Raw genomic sequence first — 27,731 nt, 5'->3', positions numbered from 1 at the left:
TTACCAAATTTCGATAGGTAGGGAGAACAACACGAGAAGCGAAGGGGATGTTGATCGATCGTCAAGGAATTCCTTAACCCTACATCCAGTAGTCACAATTCCTGGACTTTGCTTGGTGTTTTTCTCTCTACCACGCGATGAACCCGGCACCTGCACGGTGAATCCATGGAATGCTAAGATATTCGTCTCGTCTCTCACAGTGTACGTTAAACAATGATATCACTAACTAGTAATTTATATTTTTTGTAACAACTGTATTTTTTGTTTTTATTTTATTTTCATTTTATTGTTATTTTCGAAACTGTATTGTATTGTAACCTTACATCATAATCAATACCTACTGTAATCTCTGTGGCCTTAGGCACAGTAGATATAACAAGCCTTAGGTATAAGTTTATATGTATTCTAATAATCATGTACTGTAACGCTGTTGGCTACAAATAAATAAATAAAGTAACGGCCTCCGTGGCGCAGTGGTATGCGCGGTGGATTTACAAGACGGAGGTCCTGAGTTCGATCCCCGGCTGGGCATATTGAGATTTTCTAAATTTGTCCAGGTCTGGCTGGTGGGAGGCTTCGGCCAGGGCTAGTGCCTTACCGGCAAAAGACGTACCGCCAAGCAATTTAGCGTTCCGGTACAATGCCGTGAAGAAACTGAAAGGGGTTGGATTTTCATCCTCCTCCTACGAGTTAGCCCGCTTCCATCTTAGACTGCATCATCACTTACCATCAGGTAAGATTGTAGTCAAGGGCTAACTTGTAAAGAATAAAAAAAACAGACAGATTACTGGAAGAAACGCATAGCCCGTGTCATTGTTACAACAAGTTACAAATAGTCTGAGATCCGGCATAAAGAATACATGCCCTCATCTGTTATTTATTTGGGATAAGAAATAAATGTTAGAAAATATTCATATTGAGACATTGCAAATCGGTTGCAAAATATTGTAATCCATACTAATATTAAAATATTAAAGTAGGTCTATCTATCTGTCTATCTGTTACCATTTATGGCTAAATTATGAACCGATTTGGATGTAATTTGGTATAGAGCTAAAGTTGAACTTTGGAGCAGAATATATTTTTCTCACAAAAATATCCATGGTTCCGCGAACGGAGTCACGGGCGTCCGCTAGTATAATATATGATATAATAAATATCACTTAAATCGATAAGCGGATATATAAAAGCAATCAGCATCGTATACTTTGTAACTTTTTGATTAATTAAAAATTTTATCAAATTATAAATAATTAAACTAATTGGGAATATGAAAACGATAATAGTAATTCTGTAATAGTATTTCCAACTGAGAACTACAGTAATAGTTGTTGTGACTTATAATACCTATGTTATCTTACTAATAAAGAAAAAAAAATATTGTTTGTTTGCATTGAATAGGCTCCGAAACTACTGGACCTGAAAATTTGTTTTACTGTTGGGAAGCTACACTATTCCCGAGTGCTATTTTATCCCTTATTATTACTATGGGAACGGGAACCACGCAAGTTAAACCACGCGGCATCTGCTAGTTCATATAATGTGTTCTTCTTACACAGGTATTTACTTAAAATATATAAAAACGCTTTATAGGTATCAGTTTCATCCAACTGATACAAAGCCTTTGTTTAGTCCATATACTCGATATCTAAGGGGGTATGGTAAAACAAAAGAATGAACCATTCATTCATGCATGCATGCTCTTCAGAGTTTAAATTACTGTAAACAGAATGAATGAGAAATGCTCATAGTATGCAGATTCAAATCCTCACAGTGCCTGGGCTATTATGATATTATCGCTACGTACGCTACGCAATCCTCAAACTATTAATGCTAATTAAATATTATTTATTTCATTATTTCACATAACATTCTCGCGTATACAACCGTCGTGTAAAATCATTGAGTCCATATTCAAAATGATAATCATAGTCGTAATAATAGGAGCAATATTATCTGGTATATGTTCAATAATTTTAATAACAGTGTGGTGTTTGAACCCGAAGTGGCGTTCCCTCAACAACTACATCAGCATCAGCCAAATTGTAACTGGAACATTGCATCTGTGTTGTTTAAGTTGTATGTTAGCAGACATTACTCGAGGCAACACCTCCATAATACTTATGTCGATAACTCAGTGGACCTTCGTGATGTCGTATTGTTGGTCGCTCTGTGCTTCTCTCGTCGCGTACTTAAGACTTGTGTTACTGTTAAACTACAATGTTTCTCATGAAAAGCTGAAAGCGACTGCTTTTACCTTCATCACTCTACTAATACTTGGTGGAATTGTAAATACTGTGCCAGTTATATTTAGCACACAATTAGCTGAAACAGTAACGTCAATGATGTGTATTTCTATTGTGTCAGTGGTTATTTTATTACTTTTCGCCCGAGTGGCCAAAGCTGTACTGCCGTGCGGAAAGACAACAATTCCACAAAGAAGACCGAAACGTTTGATAGCTCTCATCGGTGTTGCTATCCTGACTGACAATATCACGAGCTTATTTTCTTTATACGGGCAACTTATAACGTTATTGTCCATATTTAATGCGGACACTTTATATGTGTCTTGGTTTCAATATTTTTATTATTTTAGGCTGATCCCGCATACGATTGTTGTGCTATTTAACAGAGCGTCGATAGATTATTGGAAGAAACGCCGACCTCGAGTTACGAATAATATTGTTATGAATAATATACAACGCTAATATTTTTGCAGAACTGCCCCTGTAGCCAACTGACACGTTGATTCTCTTTCTACGATCGCAAACGCTTCGGAAACTAGAAAAATGTATGGGAATGACAGATCTTTATCACGTGACCTGTCAATAGCAAATGTCATTCCCATACATCTTTCTAGTTTTCGAAGCGTTTGCGATTGTAGAAAGAGAAACAACGTGCCACTTGGCTACATCGGCTGTAGTATTATGGTTTAAGCGTTCATATTTTAGTAATGTCATATGGTCTTAGATCCGGTATTAGAAATGTACACTCTCATCTGTTATTAACTCTCATCTGTTAAGAAATAAATGATATATATATTCACAGTGACTCGTAATAAATTGGTTGCCTAGTTAAATAGCCGCTAAACACATTTTTTATACAAAATTTAGGAAACCACGAATTAGATCAAAGGCAATCTAATACAGTTAAATTAAACAACGATTAAATGACTAAGACATATAATAACTAAATAACTGATGAGGGTATTTAACTGTTTATATCTGGCAACCCCTCAGTTGAAGTGTGAAAGCAATCTTTACGTTTTCAAATCCATTGGATATAGAAATTTGTTTAACTAGTTTACGATATTTATTTATTAAACAAAGAGGGAAGTAGATTAAATACTGTTAATAAAATAACCGGGCACAATTTTACTAGACAACCTATTTGCAATGTAAATATTATCTATCATTTATTTCTCATCCCAAATAAATAACAGATGAGAGTATATATTCCTTATGTCGTATCTTGTACTAATAAGTTAGATTGTTGTGTTCGATTATTATTATAGAAATATAATTCACGTATAATTTCCATTATAAAATTTTAAGAGTGACTCGTAATACTTTGCAGCTACGAACTTATAAAAATCGGTTGTCTGTAAAGTCGGTTTACTGATGATTGTTGAACGTGACAACGTCATAAGAAAATACTGATGGAATGGTCGCATTCTTCCAAAGAAAATATATTTGTTTTTCTATAATACTGTTTAATAATCTTCATAGAGCAGAATATACTTTATTTATTGTAAAAAATAGTTGGCAACCCTAGAGCGAGGGAACGACGCATGACGTCATATTTTTTCGAGTTTGCATCCGGCTCCATTGAATTATAAGACGTTGTCACGTCAAAAATAATTTTAAAAACCAACGACGTCACAATTTCGAATACTTTTATTTTTTTAATTACTAATATTTAAGTCTAAAATTCATACAACACAACTTAAGAAGATTGGATAATATTTCGAATTAATCTCCGTGTCTTGTATTGGAAACTCTTAGCAAACTTAATGTGCTTCGATCACATGGGAAAGTTTACTTGCATTCCTTCATTTCAGCAGTCAAGTGGTCGAGTGAGGATAATTTTTGAAAGTTTGCTATTTATAAAATCATTTTTAACCGACTTCCAAAAAGGAGGAGGTTCTACGTTCGGCTGTATGTATGTTTTTTTTTTTTTTTTTTTTTTTTTATGTATGTCCAGCGATAATTCCGTCAATTCTGGACCGATTTTGAAAATTCTTTTTTTGTTTTGTAGGGTTTACTTCCAGGGTGGTCCCGTTTTTTTCATGTCAGGATCTGATGATGGCATCCTGGAGAAATTGAGGGGAACTTTCGAAAGTTGTAGAGACGGCTAGTGCGTTTGTTAGTGTTTCCATAAGGTATTTTAAGCCACTACAATTTTATGAAGGTTTGGAGTTGGTCTGATGATGGAGCCGAAACACAGACGATGGAACTCGTCAAGGATTTACAGCAGTCACCTTTTGTTTGGGCTTCATTAATTTGTATTGATGAGTACTTTCCACCTATATGGGTTGTGACTGTATTAAGGGTCTGGTGATGAAGACGAGGGACAGTGAAGAGAACTCCTCGACGGTTCACAGTAGCTACCTTGTGTTTGGACTTGATAAATTTGTATTGATGAGAACTTTCCACCTAGATGGATTGTGACTGTATTAAGGGTCTGGTGATAAAGACGAGGGACAGTGAAGAGAACTCCTCGACGGTTCACAGTAGCTAACTTGTGTTTGGACTTGATAAATTTGTATTGATGAGAACTTTCCACCTAGATGGAATGTGACTGTATTAAGGGTCTGGCGATGAAGACGAAGCACTGTGAAGAGAGCTCCGCGACGGCTCACAGTAGCTACCTTGTGTTTGGACTCGATAATTTTGTATTGATAAGAACTTTCCACTTAGATAGGTTGTGACTGTACACACGCAGTAGGTATGCTAACACTAAAAATAAAAAAATAAAAATTTTATTAAAAAAAATTCAACCGACTTCCAACTCAAACTTTAACTAAAAAGCAAAAAATAACATCCTACCTATGTGCTACCTTCTGATCAGTTTGAAGTCGGTGCCAAGCCAGTGTCGTGTTTTAATTAAAGCTGTTTCTGAAAGAACCAATAAATTTTGTAGTTTAAACGTGTTTAATTAAAACATCACTGGCTTGGCACCGCCTTCAAACTGATCAGAAGGTAGCACATAGGTAGGATGTTATTTTTTGCTTTTTAGTTAAAGTTTGAGTTGGAAGTCGGTTGAATTTTTTTTAATAAAATTTTATTTATTATATGAAAGCTTAGTATAATACAAAATTTAAACAACCAGCTATTTTAAGTACTTTTTAAAACAAGAGTTTTGATTGGATATATTTGATATGTTATATTCTACTTGTAACTAAGAAAACATTTTAAACGAGTATGTTTTTGGAACAAATGGAATATGTTATTAAATAAATGCCTACAATATTATAAATTTAATGTACGTGTAATAGATTTGGTAATTAATATTTATAAATTAACAGAAACAATAAATAAATAGTGATTGAATTTGTAGTAAAACTTTGTTTATCTTATCGTTCTATACAAATGGCCTACAAGAGGGTTTGCCTCCTGATCGAAATTGTGATTTGGTGCTGAGACCCACCACGCATCTCTTATGTGGGTTAGTAGAACTATGGACTATAAATTATTGATAATAACCGGGAAACGTGTTTAATTATCACTCCGAGGAAATGGGGTCTAACCACCTACTTTCCAACTGCGGGCTGATGTTAAGAATTTCTAATGATAAAGAAGAGCTCACTATTTCATAGCACGAAAACATACATAATAGTACAAGTAACTGACCCAGGACTAAAGCCCAGTAAGCCTATTCAACATAATTTAATTTTAATTTGGCCATTATTACAAACCTATTAAATTAAAGTAAAGCCCATTGTTGACAAAACTTACAATGTCAACTGGGTAATGTCATCTAGAGTCCTTTTCATGAAAAAAATCACGCAGCTAAAACCTGAACTAAAATTGACAGCGCCTTACACAAATGACAATATGACCGCAATTACCAAATGACAATCAGCGCCATACAATCCGTAAATAGTTAAGCTTCGAAATATGTTTTTAGGATCATAAATTGTAATAGCTGTTGCAATGTAAAACATCAAATAAGCTTGGTTGAATTTATGCTCCGATAGTCACCGAGTTAGCGAATAACCCACCTAATGATGGAGTACTTTCATAGGTGCTTAAACATGAGACAGTCATTAAGACATTTATCATACTCGTAGTTCCAGTATTAAATGCTGCGCAAACGCAGCATCGGGTCAAGTAAGCTAGTGGCGCATTTCCCAACACACAGAGAGAGGCTGCGCGAGGTCAGTAACAGCTGTTCCTTGCAGCTGGGTGAACGTGTTTCTTGTCTTGACTGTTGTATAAACTATCTATTGTGAAATTTCGTAGCAAAAAGATCGTGTAAGTTAATTGTTTTTATTTTTAATCGTCTCCCAAAAAGCAGAAGGTCATTTATTATTATCCTATATATTTGTTTTTTAATTTATATGTACTTAGGATTTTTATCGTAAAACAAAATATTAAATTTCTTTTTAATATTAATTACTCGTATTTATTTACTTTTATTAGGTACTTACGTATATTTTTCATTTCGAAATTCTCTTGTTATCGATTACGTTCGTTTTAAATTTCAAATATGTAGGGTACTTTTGAAATAGTTAAATCAATATCGTTAGATTCTTGACAAAAATATAACCTACATCCTGTAGGTAATTTTTGCGTTTGATGCGTTTATTTTCAGATACGTAGAAAACTTTTATAAATATTTTCAAGTGTTCACCAATGTTGAATTTTTGGTTGCATTATTGGTCAATTGATAATTTATTACTATGAAGTAATTTTTGTTATAAATGTAAACAATTTAAATCATGTACCTACGTTTAACACTATCGTTAAATAAGTTTAGTTATTTTTGACCAAATAGTTTAAATTCTTTATCCAATCTATTTTCTCCGGAAAGTTAAGAAAAAAGAAAATTCATAGATTAAACCTAAATTAGGGAAACGTAATATCATTCTTTCATCTTAGACTTAAGGATATAAAATTTCCTACATGTGGATTGTGGATACATAATTAATTAATTACCTACCTACATCGTTAAACGACAATTATTATGAAAGTGTGAAAATAATAATTATTATATATGTCGTAAAAATTCGTAGAGTCATTAATAAAAATATGGACAGAACCACTAACCTAACCTTGGTCATCGGCTCTGCCAATTACAATAGGTATGCTATGCTTAACCTCACTAATCGCTTACACAATACTACTCTTAATTTTACTATTTTACCCTGGTAGTTGTAGTAGAGGAAGTACATCGAGCAAGTCCCAGGACTTGTGACCTTAGGTGTGGTTTAAAGGCGCCTTTTAATACTAGTAAACACTCACCAACCCTGCCCGACGTGCTCTCCATGCCCACAGTAAACAATTTAAGATCAATAATTACTTCATCACGAAACATTATCGAACAAAATCACTAACGCGACAAGCAGCATGACGCCTCAAGCTGCACAACAAAGAATTGAACCAATTAATAGCCCAAGTCACTAATTACTTTCCTTTTCTTAATAACACTACTTAACACTTCACTATTTCACTATACTTAGCAAGTAGAAGACGATTATTCCATCTTAAAAACGCGATTAGAACTGAATTACTAAATCAGCAGACTACGGAGACAGACGGAGGCAGGATGCCTCACTAGAGTGAATACACAGTGACGGTACACGCGTACGCGCCATTTGGGACGCGATGCCATTGGATAAGAGTTACGTGATCTCCTATTGGTCGATCGCCGCCACGTTCGTTATGGTGGTAACGTTTTACAATCTTAATTACTTCAAGAGTAAATAATCAAAACCTAATTACATGAAAACTTGATTCTAAATTTATTAAATTAATTAACGTAGATTTTGCTGACCATTACGACAGCAAAATCTCAACACAGAACCTAAAGAGTTTCTTTTCTACTGCTGTCACCTGTCATCATTACTTGAGAGACTAATTATTAATTAAATCAAAACGGAATAGTATTTTGACTGCAAAATGATCAGACCACTAGATAACAAGTCGATTCGAAATAACCACAGAGCAAACATACACAGTTACAAATCTTGACATTTCCTTCTCTGTATATCTTTGAAACAGCAGTATTTGTACATGCTAACCTATCACTTTTCAAAAACTTAAATAATAAAAGACGTCCTCTAAGGTTGTGTGGACAAGCTGCAAAATCAGCACAGTTTCGGAAAAGTGTATTTTGCCAATCAATAAATATTTACAATAAGCTGACATTTAATATAAAAAATAATTCCAACTTGGCAAGGTTTAAGAAACAATTAAAGATTTTTTTAATAAACAAAGCATACTACTCCATCAAAGAGTACCTTGATGAATAAACCAATTTCAATTGATTTCAAGACTTATTATAGTCTTACTATACAAATACACCATATTAATGACTAATTTTTTTTTTTTTTTTTGCAATTTATCATTTTACTTATCTTTGACATAAACTGACATTATATTGACGTAAAGGCATCATTAGAATTATTCTTTAAAATATTCAATGTACCTACTAATTAATTAATCACTGTACAAATAAGTGTGTGAATTGATTATTGTAAATAATAATGTTTTTTATAATGATATTGCAAGCTGTAAGGCGGAATTTGGTGTTTATTTCAATAAGATCTGACTGTAACCTGAATTCGCAATAAACAAATTTTGATTTGATTTTTGATTTGATTTGATTTGAAACATGACAACTATTAGGTCTGAGGCCATAGAGCCCTCAGTGAGCCAAGCTTCCCCGGCGACACGGCCATACTGACGTGCGGTGCGTGCTCTGCAGCGCCTCCAGTTCTTTTCTGTAAATAAAAAAAAAAAATTCTGAAGCTAGATACTTTCACAATTAACCTAGGCTTTGTTTGAATCTAGAAACTTGTGTTTTTCGAATAGTTAGTTACCTTAAACAAGGCTGAACTTTAGTATCTAAAATTAAAATGTTTAGTTATCTTGGCTGAACGTGACAAGGCTGAACTGTAAGACGTGTGACAACACAAACTTGCTATGAATGTTGAGAAAGAGAATATTTATAAGTTTATTTCATATTGACGCTTGCTACACGCGACAACAGCTAATGATTCAAATGTACACTGCTCGCTCCACGCGACAACAGGTAATAATAATTTATATTAACACTGCTCGCTCCACGCGACAACAGATAAATATTATAATTATAAAATAAGTAAGTATGTTGTGTTTTAAGTGTACACGTAGACACTGCTCATAATTTTCATATGAATACAGTTATAACGTGGTGTGTAGTATAGGTAGGGAATCAGGTGAGATAGATCCACGTCGAAGGCTCTAGGGGAGTTTGGGAAGGTCGATGCTGTGGTGCTAAGCGGTTATCTAGCGCCGTGGTCCACAGGGGATAGACAAGGTTGGTCGTTATACAAGGCACCTCAGGCCAACGACATCTTTTGGTGGTCGCTGGTCGGCTCCATACGCCAACGACATATTTTTAGTGCCACATGGCATCTTTTGGTGGTCGCTGGTCGGCTCCATACGCCAACGACATCTTTTGAGTGCCACATGGCATCTTTTATTAGTTATAAACGACTCCACGCCGCCAATAAGTAAAATTATAAGTATTCTCATTACTCTTTCTTTTAAAGTGTTTGTGATGATGTTTGTGTAAATGTTAAAATAATTGAAACTATATTCACCGGGAATAAATAGTCGACGCAGTGGTCGATGTAGTAGACGACACAGGCAGCACGCCAGCTCCAGCGGTCGCAATAGCCGCAGGCTGCAACGACTGCAGAAGTAGTAGCGGGCTGCGCGGCTGTAGTGGCGTTAGACGTTTGACACCGTTGATACCAGAGGCGGTACGGCCGCCAGAAGATCACCAGGACGAGCAGGTCGCCTTAATTGGTTATCTGTGACCCTGCAAGGCCTCCAATGACGACTAGATACCGCTCTTGAGCACTCTGTGTACTTCACTATAAGGATTGCTAAACAAAGGTGAAGCGACGTTTGGTTGTTTTTAATTAAAACCAAGTAGTCTACTTACTAATAGTGGTTTTTTTTTTACCACCGCCTCGGCCATTCTACTTTGGATGTAAACATGCAGGGCTTCTATATCGATGACCCTACTGTCAAAATCAACTAGATTAAGAAGTTTAGGTACTACACAATTTTGACTACTTACAAGAAGTGTTAACGAAGCTATACCAAATATTGTATGTGCTTTACAGTAAAAAGAGCATTGCAAATAACCAAAGATAGTATTTCGTTACCTGGAGTCACTATGTGTAGTTCGTTGCAATGCCTGTCACAATAACTCTTGGAAGCTTCTGAGGAATTGTCTTCCATCATCAATAATTTATTTTGGGGATGTAAACTAACTTGGAAAAATGCCGTACGCCACGTAAACGCAATATCTATTTTGAAATTATCAGTAAAAGATTCGCACACTCGGCTCAAACCGTCGCGGTTTTTAACTAAAAGTACTCGACTCGCAAACGCATAACGTTTGCAAACGATAAATTTTAAAAGTAATACAGATTGCAACGTAATGAACATTTCTCAATTTTTTTTTTTTTTTCTTCTTTTTCTTTTTTATTTTTCTCTTTGTCTTTTACGTTATTACATTATTTATTTGGATGCGATATGGCGACACGGGCATCACGGCAACCATTGCCGATTCAACTCAATGACGCATCAATATTAAATTGTCAAAACTATTTTACGGTTTTAAGTCCAACTTAGTTACCACAAGAAAAACCGTTAAGCGGTAACTGAGGGTAGTTATCAAATAAAATTAATTTCATCAGGGATTTCACAAATTTCAAATTAAGTTGCACTTTCATTGTCAATGTCAGGATTTGGTACAGATTGACCGGCAGAAAGGGATCGCTGGAGCGATACCACTTCTGATGTCGTAAAAAGCGTAGAGTCATTAATAAAAATATGGACAGAACCACTAACCTAACCTTGGTCATCGGCTCTGCCAATTACAATAGGTATGCTATGCTTAACCTCACTAATCGCTTACACAATACTACTCTTAATTTTACTATTTTACCCTGGTAGTTGTAGTAGAGGAAGTACATCGAGCAAGTCCCAGGACTTGTGACCTTGGGTGTGGTTTAAAGGCGCCTTTTAATACTAGTAAACACTCACCAACCCTGCCCGACGTGCTCTCCATGCCCACAGTAAACAATTTAAGATCAATAATTACTTCATCACGAAACATTATCGAACAAAATCACTAACGCGACAAGCAGCATGACGCCTCAAGCTGCACAACAAAGAATTGAACCAATTAATAGCCCAAGTCACTAATTACTTTCCTTTTCTTAATAACACTACTTAACACTTCACTATTTCACTATACTTAGCAAGTAGAAGACGATTATTCCATCTTAAAAACGCGATTAGAACTGAATTACTAAATCAGCAGACTACGGAGACAGACGGAGGCAGGATGCCTCACTAGAGTGAATACACAGTGACGGTACACGCGTACGCGCCATTTGGGACGCGATGCCATTGGATAAGAGTTACGTGATCTCCTATTGGTCGATCGCCGCCACGTTCGTTATGGTGGTAACGTTTTACAATCTTAATTACTTCAAGAGTAAATAATCAAAACCTAATTACATGAAAACTTGATTCTAAATTTATTAAATTAATTAACGTAGATTTTGCTGACCATTACGACAGCAAAATCTCAACACAGAACCTAAAGAGTTTCTTTTCTACTGCTGTCACCTGTCATCATTACTTGAGAGACTAATTATTAATTAAATCAAAACGGAATAGTATTTTGACTGCAAAATGATCAGACCACTAGATAACAAGTCGATTCGAAATAACCACAGAGCAAACATGACAACTATTAGGTCTGAGGCCATAGAGCCCTCAGTGAGCCAAGCTTCCCCGGCGACATATAATATAATTATTTTATTATGACTAAACATCACTAATTATAATTTACATTTGAATCTTTTGTGGAAATTAATCTATTTAAGTAGGCCTTAACCGTAGGTCTGTCGTTGAGTTAATTTTTGTTATTTTAGTCAGACGATGGCGTAAGTTGAGACTAAGTAAGGTGAAAAGGGCATTGTGTGAACTTTGTAGTAAAATACACTTACGGGCAACGATATTTTACACTGTAGATATGTTACAAACCTACAAAATCACCGCAAAAAGTGATCCGAACTAAGCTACTCCACTGAGCCCACACATGCACAGTTTTGTATTTACTTACATTATATATTAAGTACATAAAGTATATACACTTCCATACACTTCCTGAGCACACACCTCGATAATATTTGGGTATTATTTATTCAAATAACTTTCGTTGTTTAATAAGTGACTACCTAAATGAAATTAGGACAATTATGCACATTTGTTTAGATGTGCTAATGCCATATCTCTAGTATAAAGTATCGTTGCTTATGGATATAAAATATCCTACATAAAGATACATGTGTATACATAATTAGTTACTTATTTATGCGACAATTATGAAAGTGTGAAAATAATAAAAAAAGTAATTGCGTTGACAGGTATAATTATTTTCTAAATGACTAAAACAGCACTAATTATTATTACTTATTTATATTTGAATCTTTTATGTGGAAAATAATCGAAATTAATATATTTATAGGTCTTTAACGCTCTCGTACAGTTTTAATTCATCCTGTTGTCGAGTTACGAAAGCCTTTTAAATGTTACTTTCGTCAGACGGTGGCGTAAGTTGAGACTAAGTAAGGAGGTGAAAAGGGCGTTGCGGTTATTGTGTGAACTTTGTAGTAAAATACACTTAAGGGCAGCGATATTTCACACTATAGATATGCTACAAGTTACTAAATCACCGCAAAAAAGTGATCCGAATTTAGTCAATCTACTGAGCGCACATTATAGTACACTTACATTATATATTTAAGTATATATAGTTCTTACGAACACACAACTCGACATTGTAGACACTATTAAGGTATTATTTGCTTCAATAACTTTGGTTGTTTAATAAGCAACTAAATTAAATTAAGACAATTATGCACATTTGTCCGCCTCAGTTTTGATACGCTAGTGCCATATCTCTAGTATAAAATATCGTTGCTTACAAGTGTAATTTACTACAAAGTAGGTAATATTACTTATATATGCTTGAAGTTGCACCATTAGACTGTAGAATAGTTATACTTCCCTGTAGAATTACATTGTTTGTAGAATCATTACCCATTGGACAAAAAGAAAAGATTACAAAAGAATAAAATAGAATCTTGAGACCTTTTCTGCCAGTTTTTCCTTTTGAAAACAGACAGAAAAGTAGTGCCTAGATAAAAATAAATGACGACAAAAGGTGAGAAAATTTACCGATTTAAAATGCATGATTTTGTTATTAGTGACTTGATCGACAGTTTAGATATGGTCATCGATCTCCTATTAAAAAGTGGATGCACAATCAGCGACCAAAAAACGTCCCCACTCAATAAGTGCTCTAAATTCACACAACACAACTTCTTAGCACTCAACTCAAGTAATCGCGTTGGCAAATTCAACGTTAAACTCAATCCTTAAGGTTGAATTTGCTTTGAAATTGGGATTTTATTGAATATTGGACTATATTTAGAGGCCTTTAATAATAATTTTCTTTACCATTAATTCTAACAAGCAAAGCAAAATTTTCCAGTTTTTAAGTGAAATTTTCTACATGGTTGTGCGTCCTTTTATTATAAGAGGTCAATGGATGTGGTTAACAAAATTTGGTTCGCCATTTCATAATAATGTTGTTCAAAGTTTTTGTAAATTCTTCTTTAACGTTTTTTGTACATTATGTAGATAGATTTCAAAATTCTTATGGATGATAAAACACGTTATTACGAAAAAGCAGACACGTTAGCATCAGATTTTATCTATTCATAAAATGTATAGAACCGTAAAATCTCATTCAAATAGCTGTAATTAAATGAGAAAGTAAAATTCATGTTACCTATCAATTTTTTTTATTAATCGGCATGTGGGATGAATAGTGGTCTTGGGTGATTCTCACATTAAATATGAATTAGTCGCTACATTGTCTATCTCATTCAAATAGGTAATTAAACGAAAAAAAAATTAAGATTTAATCATGTCACCCACCAAATTTTTTTTTATTAAATCGGCATGTGTGATGGATTTAGGATGATTCCCACATTAAAAATATAAACTAGTCGGTACATTGTATATTTCAGTTCTCAAACAAGTGTCATTTTGCAGTAATTTTAATTAGGCGTTACTCAATCATAGTAGACAAAGAGACCGTGGACCCCAGACCTTCGCCATTTTATAAAAAGCTGAAAGTTTTTCAGCTCATGCTCCTACCATACATAATATATAAAGTCGTAAATAAGTAGCCAATTATGGAGTTTGGATCGTGGTGGCGTTAGAAGTTAGCAGGTTAAGTTAAGGATCCAGACCCTCAATGTTCTAAATATGAAGTGTAGTTTTTTCATGTTTTCCTCGGCATAATACGAGAAATTATATTCCCAGTCGTCAGTATCTTAATTCCGCGCAACCCTTCGAAAAACACGATTTAGTTTGAAACTTGAAGGATCTCAAGCGAAGCGTTGCCATAAAGCCAAGTGTCTGGCAAATGAGGATATCATTTCTCTTAATCTACCGATAAAAATATAAATACTTATTTATTTATTTATACTTTATTTGTATACCAAAACAAAAGAAAAAACAAATAATAAGCAATAAAAAAAATTATAGCACAGAAGTAGGACACAAAAGGCGGCCTTATCGCTACGTAGCGATTTCTTCTAGGCAATCTTGGGTTTAGGAAAATGCGAAAACACGAGAATGCAGGTTGTATAAATAAAATAAAATACATACATTCAAATAATTACATAATAAAAATATACTAAGACGATTTAGGGTTTGGATCCTTAAAACCTGCTAATTCCCAAAGCCACCACAGTCCAAGCTCCATAATTGGCTGGGTACTTGCTTACTTGTAGTAGCATGAGCTGACAAAATTTAAAAAAAAAATGTGACTAATATTCTTTTTTTTTTAAATATTTTTATGAAATGACGACGGTCTGGGATTTACGGGCATTCTGTATATAAAGCGTATCAGTATCAATGCGTTCCCACTGTCTCTTTGACCTTATCTTATTGCAATTGAGCCACAGTCCATTGTCTTGTTTTATAAGGTAGGCGAATAATTACAATGGTGCTTGTATCTCCAAACGAGAGTTTTAGTTGAAAAAGCAAATATAAAAGTGTAACTAAGCAAAATGAGATTTATGGCGTTATTATGAATCAATTGTTTATTAAAAAAAAAAAAAATTGTTTATTAACAATTTAGGTTCTGAATAGGAATGCCCATCGGTCATTACAATACGCACGCACGATTTCACACCCGCGCAGTCTTTCTCCCCGTCGCCCGCATATCATGGGAGTGTCACCAACGAACTTGCCAGACTATAAACGATGGATCATCCCGATTAATACCACGTTTAGTGCCATATCATCGCCTGTACCGACACTTAACATCAGGTGACACTTCCGTCAAGCATGAACTAATCGATAAATACGCATGATATGGTAACGCATCGCCATCCATTGTTTTCGGTGTTGTAATAAAAATAAAAAAACCAGAGTGCATAAGCATCACTTACATTTCGTTTCATGTAAGATGGTGAAGGTGACAGTTCGTTTCGCTCTTAAAAGTTTGCCGCGATTCATGATAATAGTACCAACGTATTATGATCGTCATATAGGCGAATGTCACCTTACCCATGCTATTTATAATTAAAAACCAAAGTGAATAAGCATCACTTACCTACAGTTCGTATCTTGTAGGATGGTGCAGGTGACAGTTCGTTTCACTCTTGAAAGTTTGCCGCGATTCACGATAATAGTAACTACGTATTATGATCGTCATACAGGCGACTGTCACCGTACCCATGCTATCTGAGTGGTATATGTTTGTAAGCCACGTCTACATGATATCAGCTGGCCTATTTCCTATTTTGGTTTTATTATCAACCCATCATTTGTAATTTGTATCATACTATGATACAAATTACAAATATCATCCGGTATTTACAGTGTATATCATTTAATATGTAGATGTCACTTTGTTGTCCACTTTAATAAGTTGATAATAAAGACTAAAATAGTGAATTAGGCCACTGATGAGATGAGACCGTTAATCACTCGCTATTCAAACTTAATAGTGCCAAAAATCATTGGCTTAAGTTATTCATTATAATCAAATTATTCACTTTCTTACGACTAGATAACGGCATCCAAATATATCAAAAGATCTCGCAACAGCTGACCAAACAGTGTAATTTGAGGTCAAGGTCCCGAAATTGATGCAATATGTTACTCGAATACATTCACGACCACAATCGTGAGATTATTTGGCAACATCGCATCTAAAAAACGACTGGTGCTCTTTGCAAATTTTATCTTTAAATCTTCAGCAAATTAGCTTCAAAGGCAAATTAACAGTAACGTTTATTTTTTATTTTTTTTTATTGAAAAGACTTAACAATTATAATCTTAAGCTATACTCTCGAAAAACTGTATAAGGAGTTTGTTGGCATTATGCTAATTATATCTAAAAAGTAATTGCTAAATCTAATTATAAAAACATACTTAACACTAAGATAACAAAAAAATTTAAAATTATACAATGGAAAATAATATTTTTAAGGTGCAATTACGAAGACTTATAAAAAGTGCAATTTATTAAGTCGAAAGAAGTTTAAATTTAGGTATAAAAAGATTATTTCTATTACATTATTTCATTAAGTTTATCATAAAGAGCATGTATGATGTCTGTCAGTGACGGGATCCCCAAGGAAAACTTACACATTTTGAATAATTAATTGGTGTATAACATGAAAAATTCTCGAATGTCATGAAATTATTAATTACACGCACGATCAAGTCGTCAATATTCTCTTTCAGTACGCTTTTATTTGAGACCCCAATCGAGTATATTTTCAGACATTCAGTTGTTCTACCCCACTTTCAACCTCCACAACTTTTAAACGTCTTAACCGATTTTCATCAAATATATCTAAGAACACTCGCTTGTAAAATTGAAATCGCTTACTCCGTTCAGGAGCTATGGTGCTACAGACAGACTGACAGACACGTCAAACTTGTAACACCCCTCTTTTTGCGTCGGTCATTAAGAAGAAGACTAAAGTCAAGAAAGGTACACTTAGATCGCTTGGGAACATGATGAGGATGAATGATAGGAGACTAACAAAAAAGTTGAAAGGAGAATAACAAATAAGGATAGGTGAGAGTTAATGGAAATGTCAGGATGGAAAGGTTAAGGTAAACGTTCCTGGTCCGGGCCAAATAGGATATTCTTAATAAAGGCAAAGTCGAGAGTATCTACTGATGAACTTGTATGAAAGGATAAATAAGAATGGAAGAAGCAAGAGAAATAATCAAGAAACGTAGCAAGTGGAAAGACACCCAATGACAACTGGGTTTTTTTTTATATTAAAGAAAATATAGCCAACTCCTTCTATGTTCTCTAATACTCCTCTGTAATAAAAAAGATGAAATCAATATTAATTTATACTATAAATTTAAACACTATTAATAAAAACCCATTTTTCCTTTCAGTAAACATGAAGTTGAAGACAGATTTGCTGGTGCATCCATCTGAGGAGCTCTCAGAGAAAATCCGCATTGAACTGAAGGAGGATGTCACTACCAGAGACCGAGACCTGGCTGCCATTAAGGAATGGCTTCGTAAAGAACCACATCTACCTAATGAATGGGGTATGTTACCATCTAAGTTAAACAAATTTACAAAATATCACCATCATAATTTTTAGTATTTGGGCGTCTACTGTTGGACAAAGGCTTCGTGTAAGGATTTATAAACAATACGGTCCCAAGCCACATTTCAGTGTAAAACGCTAACGCTTTACACTTAAGAGAAAACTCTCAAATCAACATTTGGTTGTAATATTGATCCTGTTCTCTCTTTTTTTTATTGAGAAAGAATACAATATGGAACTTAAGCTAACTTATCCTAATAACTATACAAATCATCCCTACGTGGAATGGTGGCAAGAATACTGGCTGCATTTCCGCGCTGGATAGCCAGGCTGATCCTATGCGCAAAAAATGAGCCAGCCCTTCTGTTCTCTCTTAAGTTTTCATCATTCATATCTTCTTCGGCTGGACCGTTTTCCCGCAGAGTTATTTCATAATTGTAAATCGACAACTAAAAATGCAAATGGATACTTCTGCTGCCCTACTCACTGATGGTCTCAACAATCTAAAATTAACATCAAATCAACTGCCAAATTGTCATCTACCTACTATATGATATTCACCAAGGGTTATGAGCATGCACTGGATGACATTTTGCTACATAGAATCTGAATTTCGTCTATGTAACATTACATCAAAGATAGTGAAGATGCTTGCTGGTCATGTATGACAATTTTCAAGTTCGACAAAATTGTTGCGAGTTTCAAATGCTATCTCAATATTAACAGAATAAATATTTACATTTTAAATGAAGATGTATGTATGATTATTGATTGTACTGGACATGACGTGATTATGTAAATGTTGATCTAAGAGGTTGAAGATGTTGTCGAGGACGACCTTCAATTGCAAGTGAGACGGAAAGAAGCAGATACGGAATTAGCTTAGGTGCATTTAACTATGTATCTTACAATTTGTAATGTTCTTAGTTTATTTTTAACCGACTACAAAAAAAGGAGGAGGTTCTCAATGGGGATGAAGACTAGGTTTGAATATATTGATTTTTATGAGACATTCGAGTAAATAAAGTCAATATTAACGAATTAATATGTACAAAACTAAGATTGACTGGATGTTTGCAAAATAATATTGTAATATTTCAAAATGCATTAAAATTCTTTTACGAGTAGATGAAAATTTCTATATTTTTAGCTTTCTTACATTAAACGTTTACATTTTTCAATATTTGATCTATATACATAAACTCACAAATTAAAAATCATTAATTCGTGCCTATTTGCATGGGGCGTATTTCAACGAAAAGCGAAAACTAACAGTATCTATAACTATCGTATGTGCTACCTTCTGATCACTTTGAAGGCGGTGCCGGAAGGCGGTGCCGTGTTCAGAAACGGCTTTAATTAATACGCTACTGGCTTGGCAATATATTGCCCTTTATAATTACATTACCCTTGCTCATCTGCAGCATTTGATAGCAGATAAGGACTACAAAAGTCCAAAACGAGTGTAGATTATACTCTTAAACTCTCAGATATGAGGCTTTCTTATGATGCACGTATATTTTGCAGAAGACAATCCCTTGATGACATTCCTGAGAGGCAGCAGCTTTTCCCTGGAGAAATGCAAACGCAAACTGGACATGTACTTCACCATGAGAGCCGCTTGCCCGGAGTTCTTCACCAATCGCGACGCTACCAGTCCCGAACTGCGGGAGGTCTTGAAATCCAAACTGTAAGTACTTATCGAGTATCCCACTTCTGATATATCGTTTGATAGCTTACAGAAAATCCATACTTAATATTATAAATGCAAAAGTAAGTCTGTCTGTCTTACTTTGTACCTTACGTAATAAAACACGGCTATACCACTTAACCTGTTTGGATACTATTTGGAATAGAGATAAATTGCACATTGGAGCAGAACGTAGACTCATTTACATTACGTTGCATTTTATCCCGGAAAATTCATGGTTCTCATGGGATTTTCAAAAACTAGAATTTCAAGCGCACAGAGTCGTAGGCTTCCGCTACCAGATTACAGATGAAATGGTTTTTTTTTTTAAATATAAAAAACTTTATTGCAACTGTAATTATTTCTTAGAATAACAGAATAAAAATTGTTTATCTCCTTAATCCCAAAAGTTTAGTTTTTAAACAGAAACAAAAGTTTTGGTACCGATTCCAAAAAGACATGAGTAGGACTCCCACTCACTTCTTTACAAGTTAGCTCATGACAATCTCACCTGGTGGTAAGTGATGATGCAGTCTAAGATGGAATCGGGCTAACTTGTCAGGAGGGGGTTGAAAATCCACAACCTTTCGATTTGTACTCGACATCGTACCGGAACGCTAAATGGCTTGGCACGTCTTTGCCGGTAGGGTGGTAACTAGCCACGGCCGAAGTCTCCCACCACCCAGACCTGGACCAATTAAAAAAAATCTCAATCGGCCCAGCCGGGGGTCGAACCCAGGACCTCCGTTTTGTTAATCCACCGCGCATACCACTGCGCCACGGAGGCCGTAAAAGTATGTTTTAAATTCGAGAAAATTACTACCGTCTAAAGTGGATTACAGTATAATATAATAAAAAATACACTTAATAATAATCTAGGTACAATTCACGACTACATCTCTCAAGTCAACAAAAAAAGGCTACCAAGAACGTCAAAAGCAAAAAGCATATTTAAAATTCATTATTATTCAGATTTTTTACGGTCCTGACCATATCTGAAACTCAACGTTTTGATACCAACTTATACTTTTTTAAGCCGCTTAAAATAGTTTAAGCACAGGTTTAAGTATCAGAGACTACGTAACTATTAGGTTTTTACCTAACTGAAGTTTGTGATTAGATGACTCATAAAGAAATGCCCGTGCGCTGGGCAAGAATGCTATTATCTATTTCCCAGACTTGTTGACTTGATGAGCAGTTTTGAGGTTGTTTAGATCGTTTGAACTGTAATTGTAACTGCTATATTAAACGGATATTTCCCATTTGACTTCAATTTATGGTCATTACAACTCTGCATTTTGTCCTTTGTCTCTGCCTCGTTCGTCCATTAGTTAGCCAATGTGGTTTCGAGTTATGAGGTCCGTGGTTCAAGTCCTAGGTCGGGCTACGTAAAACTTTTCTATCTTCCAAAAAATTTTCAGTATCCGGTCATTATCATTAACATTTGATTGTAGACAATCATTAACTTTTGATTGTGGTCAATCATTAATATCTGAAAGTGTCCATTAAAAAAAATATCTTTTTCACCCTAATTGGAGCAGCGGTTGGTCTAAGCCTTATATCCCCTCTTCTATAAGGAGACAGGCCATACTCTGTAGTTGAACATTAATATAAGCCGATAATGATGCTTCTGTCCCATTTCTGTAAGCTATAGGAATCGTACAATTCGGTGCCGTGCGCCAGTCAACCGCATAAATATGAAGAGTCAGGCTCCCTTACTTTCACCGATAACTATACCTATCAGAAACCGAAAACAGCAAAACCAGAAAAAGCATAAACCAGAAAAAGCATTATGTGTATCGAAACACAGCAAAACTGGTTATCACCAGGAATGTACCACATCTTCCGACTATAGCTTTTCCAAAAATAGCCTTTAATAGTTTTATCAAAAAAATGCAAATTGATGTAGTAATCTCAAATCTCAGAAATTTTTGTGTATTTACAAAAAAGAGGGACCATCAGTCTTATGATACACATTGACCCTGATTTTTGTCAGGTTAATGCAAATCTCTTGCAAAAGTAGTCCTAAATCTGGTCTACATTGTACAGTTTCAATTTCGGCACTCATAATAAACTGGTGACAATCCAATTCCAACCTTAAGTCATTAGAGTCTATGTATATTTTAAATTGACGATATTATGACGAGCCTTGACTATTCAAGGGCGCATAGACACACGCTCAAAGACTGCGTAATCCTACTAAGCAATAGGGATTACGCAAATCTTAAAACACTAGGTCGCTATGTTTACATTTACATTTGCTACTGTCACGTGCTAGTAGTAGAGCTGTTCGAGAGCTCGTCCGGGATAGTACAACCATCAAGCCTTTTGCTTACTGCTTAGTAGCATTACTTTGTTTCGGTCTAGTAAGATATGCTTTTAGTTAAAGCGTAGGGCAGCCTAAAAGACATGTGTTAGGTACTCAAATGCCCTGCGAAGAATCGATTTTATAAAAAGAATGTCAGCCTCAACATCAGCGGATCACCTCATCATCATCACTATCATCAGACGATATATGTGGACTTTCTTCTTCTTTTAAGGACTTCCAAACTATACTGTTTCGAGCCACAGTAGAGGAAAAACGTGATAATGTCACTGTTTGTCTCACATAACTATTCCAAACATACAGCTACACAGCACTTGGACAAATGTAAATATCGTATATAGCATACCTACCTATCCAAAAATTGGTAGTCATAATATGCTAAAGTAGTTACTAAAAATCAATGTAAATATATTTTATAAATTTGTCAATTTGTGCGTATGTTTGTTTTTCAGACAAGGTCCACCGCTACCAGGACTTACGCCAAATGGAAGAAGAGTAACAATTTGCAGAGGTACACACTCAAAATAACCATAATTCAAACTAGCCCACGCCCCGCGGTTCTCGTACCCGTGTTTCGTCTGCAATTATTATGTATGGCCAAAATGTTAGAAGAACAAATGAGCACAAATTCGATAGGCTTACCTTGCTTAGCTTAGAGGATGCTACGACCAACTTCTGACATCACCAATAAACCAGCAGCTATGCTATTATGGAAATATAGGTCTTATTACGTAATGATGATGTGTGTGTGTGTACGAAGCGAATATACCCAAGTCTAATTGGAAGTCAGGAAGTGGTAAAGAATCCAAGTAATTTAACATGTAAAAAGCTTGTTGAAAAAGTAAATAAAACCCGTAAAATTCTAAACTGGTTAAGATTATCAGGCAATGGTCTGATACTCTCAAAAGTAACAAATTCCATTATGTACATAAGTGATGTGGTTATGTTGTTTTATCTAATGTACTTGTTATTCTTGAATAGTAACTCAAGCTTGGCGTTTACGTGAGCCGAGAGCTAACATCCTTAATGGCTTGATCAATCATAGGAAATAAGATAAACAAACGACACTCAGATGTTTTATTTAAACTGTTATTTTTCCGTATACGTATATACAAGTTTTGAGATATTATTTGGTATTGTACCTGTTTTTGATGTCTTAATAATGTCTTTAGTTTTGCTATTGTAAATATCTGATTGTTGATTGAATTATATTCTGGGGTCAATTAAAATATTTTATTACTAACCCAAAGAGAATTGAGGATTTTCTTAATTCTCTAAAAAACAGAAAAAGTCTGCCAATCCGCATTTAGCCAGTGTGGTGGACTAACCCTCTCATTCTGAATGATGAAGATGATTGCAACAAGACAGTTTATCTATCACCTTGCTGTGTAATCGAAATCCTGGGTTCGATCCCCAACTCAATCGCCTGGGACGTTTTTCTGGACATACATATTGGAAGAAGCATGGAGTACCTACTTCTATGAAGAGTTGTTGTCAACACGAGAATAAGTTTCATCATTTTGTTTCATTGCGTTTTATTATGTCTGGCAGGTCTCTACCCAGGGCTGGACTCTCAACAAATCACAGACACGTTTAAGCTGGCTCTCATGATTGGTGACATCCGTCTCGTGGAGGAAGTCGTGGGAGTCGCTGGAGATATCTACGTGTTGGACGGGGCTGTTTTAGGACCAAGTCTGCTGGCTAAACTGTCGCCGTCTGTTATAAAGAAGTTTATGATCTGTGTCCAGGTATTTGCTGAAATCTATACTTAGGTATAATACGAATTCTGTACATTTTGTACAATCTGTACATTGAAGATATTTTGATAATTTTTGTTGGGGGGCATTAACTGAAGCTAAAAATATTTTTTTTTCGATTTTTTGTCTGTCTGTCTGTCTGTCCGTGTTTTTTAGTTATTCGGGCATCACACTGAATCTACTGAATGAATTCAAATGAAACTTGGCACGGTTTAAGGCCATAATACGGAAAAGGTTATAAGATACTTTTTATTGCGAAAATTAAGTTGAGAAGGAGGTGAAATAGGGGTTGAAAGTTTGTATGGAAAGTTCTTAATTTTTAGAATTACAGTTTTAAAAATGTATTCATAAATCATAAAAAATACGATATTTAATGTAATTCAAAAATTTTTAAAATTCAACCCACTAAAGTGGTGAAATAGGGCTTGAAAGTTTACATTGATTTCCACGCGGCCGAAGTCGCGGACGTCCGCTAGTAGAACTATACAAGTCCGTTTGATTTCACAAATACCGACAGAACCATGTTTTTTTCTGAAATAAAAAGTAGCTTATTTTGTTTTCCAAGGTCCAGTTTATCTCTAAACCAAAATCGATCAAATTCAATTAAACGGTTTAGTCGTAAATCGGACTATTGTAGGATTTTTAAAAGCTTTGCTTTTGTTTGTACGAGAAGTGGGTTGATTGATCATCTTGCTACTTGGTGTGTCCTCATTGGGCCCTTTAGTGGAAAGTTTATGCATGGACCAGTTGGTACAAATGGAGCGCGAGCCCTAGACATACTGAATAGATGCATGATATGCTTCAATTATGTTATTTATAAACATTACTGGTGGACCCAGTTATGCTTTACAAACCAGCAATCGACGACAAATTTTCGAAACGTTTATAAAGAAGATTAACCACCAATCACTGCGTTTCAGGAAGCTTATCCCGTGAAGTTGAAGGAAGTTCACATCATCAACACTTCTCCCGTCGTCGAGAGGTTCGTCAACTTCGTGAAGCCTTTCCTTAAGGAGAAGATTAGGAAAAGGGTAAGTTAGCTAAAATATCAGGATAAAAGATTGACAAGCAATGAAATGTTATCATTCAAACGACTACAAAGTTTGAAGCATATACGAATTACTTTTCTATCGGTATGATAACGAGACTAAATGTAAAAAGTGTAGGTAAAACCATTTGATCTAATTCTTTCAACACTAGAGACAACATCGAAAAAGTGAAATTACAAAACGAATATAAACTTAGAAATTATTGTTTTTAAATTATGTGCCTTTAAAAATTTATTTGGTTTTTTTTCAGATTTTCATTCACAAGGAATTGAAGGATTTATACAAATACATTCCTCAAGAAATGTTGCCCAATGAATACGGCGGCAAGTGTGGAACAATGGATGAATTACAAGGTAGATAATGTAAAAATTAACCTATAGCTTACATATTCATATATACAGATCATTTAACATTTACAAAAATATACAGATTGCATTCAAATACAGCGGCGTGCTCACCACATGGTATAGGTACTTGTAGCTAGTACTTTACATCTGTCAACACGATTTAAAGCGTACTTGATCAATTAAATATAGGTTAGAGGAATGAGCCAAAGATATTCGAAACACGAATAATTCTTGCTATATGCAACACTACTCATGCTCAGCTATTTATGAAGCTAATCTGTCATCACCTACTATCATACTGATGTTATAACCTACAACAGTACAATAATCAGAAGATAATAAATATCCAAATATCCAGACAATATTTCGACATTCACTTGTTGACATAATTATTTTTCTTTTATTACAGCCAAATGGACCCAAAAGCTCATAGAATACAGGGAGTGGTTCAAAGTGCAAGATTTTCTGATCGCCAACGAAAGCCTCCGTCCAGGAAAGCCTACCAACTATGATGAACTCTTCGGTATCGACGGCTCCTTCAGACAGTTGGCCATCGATTGATATTTTAAACTTTGTCTTGTATAAAATGAAACGTCAGTGAACATTAGGATTGCGTGACTAATAGAATTCAATGAACAAGGGATTGTGAAACTTCACAGAGAGCCATTAGTAATCAAAGTTTCGTAATCCCTATGAAGTATGCAATCTTGCTGATTCAAGGTCACCGATTTATAAAAGAATCCTTGAAGAAATAGTGCGTTTCCTGAATTGTATCACCAATTTGGTAAATAAAATGGACATGTCACAGTTTGATTTAAAGCATTTTGCTTAATTTCTATTTAAATACTAATAAATATTATAAAATATTTATCTATCGATGTGACTATTCGACGTTTAGTCATTATTTTCGTTTGCTTTTAAACTATACACTATACCTACCGCAATATGCTGCGATTCCAACATTTCCAAAAATAACATAATTAGTTGTTCATCAGGTGAGGCGATTTATTTTATACTAGGCAAAGAATAGTTTCGATTTTTTATTTAAGATCATAGACAGAGAATAATTATAAGTTGGCCGACTTAATTGCATACTTTTACAATTTACTTGGACAACTGTTTAATAGTGCGTAATCAAAGGGAAATCGAGATTCTGATGTTATCGGCGTCCAAATTATTAGTTGGACTGTAGCATTAGCTTTTAGCTTTGTCTGTTCTGCGGATTAGTTGGAGAAGATGGGCGGGGTCTCACATTACGAGTATACCTATTAGCTTACTCTGCAATTTAGTCGCCCAACTTACAATTTTATATCTGCGGGAGTTCTTAAGGTTTGGGCAGACAGCGGACGAGGCTGAACAGCGACGCACTAAGTTGTCGCAGTGGAAGTGATGATTTGTGCGATTTATTCTTTACTTTAGTAACCTCGTTATGAACTGTCTCGTCAAGCCATAAATGTCAAAAGACGGTCAAAAGGCTTTCTCAGGCTGAGAAGCGCACCATCAGGAGGATATCGGTAATCGGCATACTTAATGGCTAATTTTAAATCCTGATTTTAACCCCAATCAGAACACTCTTAAAGGAAATTGGGTTCATGTTTAAAAATACTAATGAAGGACGTAAATACCTAATAATTAATGGAACGACCAGATATTGTTCATACCAGAAATGTGAAAACTTTGTTTACACATAATCAAGATAGGATTATAAAAGTTACTTTTCGATACGTCATTTCTTTTATTCCTGGGCCCATTACTAAGCGGCTTCGGTGTTTAAGTGCAGGTGAGATATAAATGGGTGAAATATTATTTAAGACCCGTTAGGAACGTTCATGATGAGAGCCGTGATAGCCCATTGGATGTGACCTCTGCCTCCGCCTCCAATTCTAGACGGTGTGGATTCAAATCAGGTCCGTGGCATGCACCTCCAACTTTTCAGTTGTGTGCATTTTAAAAAATTAAATTTCACGTTTCCCAAACGGTGACGGAAAACATCGTGAGGGGACCTGCATACCTTAAAATTTTCTTATTTCTCTACTTGTTTGAAGTCTGCCAATCCACCTTGGGCTAGCGTGGTAGACTATTGGCCTAACCCCTCTTACTCTGAGAGGAGCCTTGTGCTCAGCAGTGAGCTGAATATGGGTTGAGAATGAATGACCGTTTTTAACGAGCTTATATAATGCATTATGCATAACAACGACTCATATACGGCCGCGACGCTAACGGGATAGTTATTAGTTACAGTCGCAGTTCCCGTAACCGTCGCATCGCCGCGCCGTTTCGTTCCGTCCGTTGTCTACTAAAACCATTATTATAATTATACCATTTTCATTAGTTTTTGTGATGTGTAATTATTATTAAGTATTAGTAAACTATATGTGATATTTTACGTTTGATAGGCAGGTATGTAATTTAACAAATTAAACTTAATTTTCTCATGTTAAATGCCTACAGAGATACCTAATAGTTTAAATAATAAGTTATTTTTAAGTGGGATGGATTTTGGTACACAAGATAATGTTTATAGAATATTATGGACTTCTTTGAAATAATCCAAAAAAAATGTTGTTCCAATTGATAAGACACCGAATTATGTTTTTAAAATGTTTGGTAAGTAAGGAAAAATAAAAAAGCTGAAAAGCTGATAAATTATGTTC

General features: G+C 35.1%; 1 protein-coding gene and 1 long non-coding RNA gene across 2 annotated transcripts; one reads left to right on the top strand and one right to left on the bottom strand.

Moving 5' to 3' along the window:
* The first annotated feature begins 6,323 nt into the window (after positions 1-6,323).
* Positions 6,324-27,728, top strand: LOC112048921 (alpha-tocopherol transfer protein-like). Its single transcript, XM_024086626.2, has 8 exons — positions 6,324-6,476; positions 17,748-17,906; positions 19,436-19,598; positions 22,377-22,435; positions 23,476-23,672; positions 24,602-24,712; positions 24,981-25,083; positions 25,487-27,728. Exons 2-8 carry the CDS (start codon positions 17,753-17,755, stop codon positions 25,636-25,638), a joined length of 939 nt encoding a protein of 312 aa, XP_023942394.1. The 5' UTR covers positions 6,324-6,476; positions 17,748-17,752; the 3' UTR covers positions 25,639-27,728.
* On the bottom strand, positions 8,639-12,031 carry LOC128198293 (uncharacterized). Its single transcript, XR_008250998.1, has 2 exons — positions 9,047-12,031; positions 8,639-8,947 (listed from the first exon to the last, which is right to left on the bottom strand). It is a non-coding gene; the product is annotated as an uncharacterized LOC128198293 (long non-coding RNA).
* Positions 27,729-27,731: the final 3 nt, after the last annotated feature.

The sequence above is a fragment of the Bicyclus anynana genome, chromosome 8 (genome assembly GCF_947172395.1).
Source record: "Bicyclus anynana chromosome 8, ilBicAnyn1.1, whole genome shotgun sequence".
NCBI classification, from domain to species: domain Eukaryota; kingdom Metazoa; phylum Arthropoda; class Insecta; order Lepidoptera; family Nymphalidae; genus Bicyclus; species Bicyclus anynana.
The sequence above is the reverse complement of the archived record's forward strand: the minus strand, read 5'-3'. Positions and strand labels throughout refer to the sequence as shown.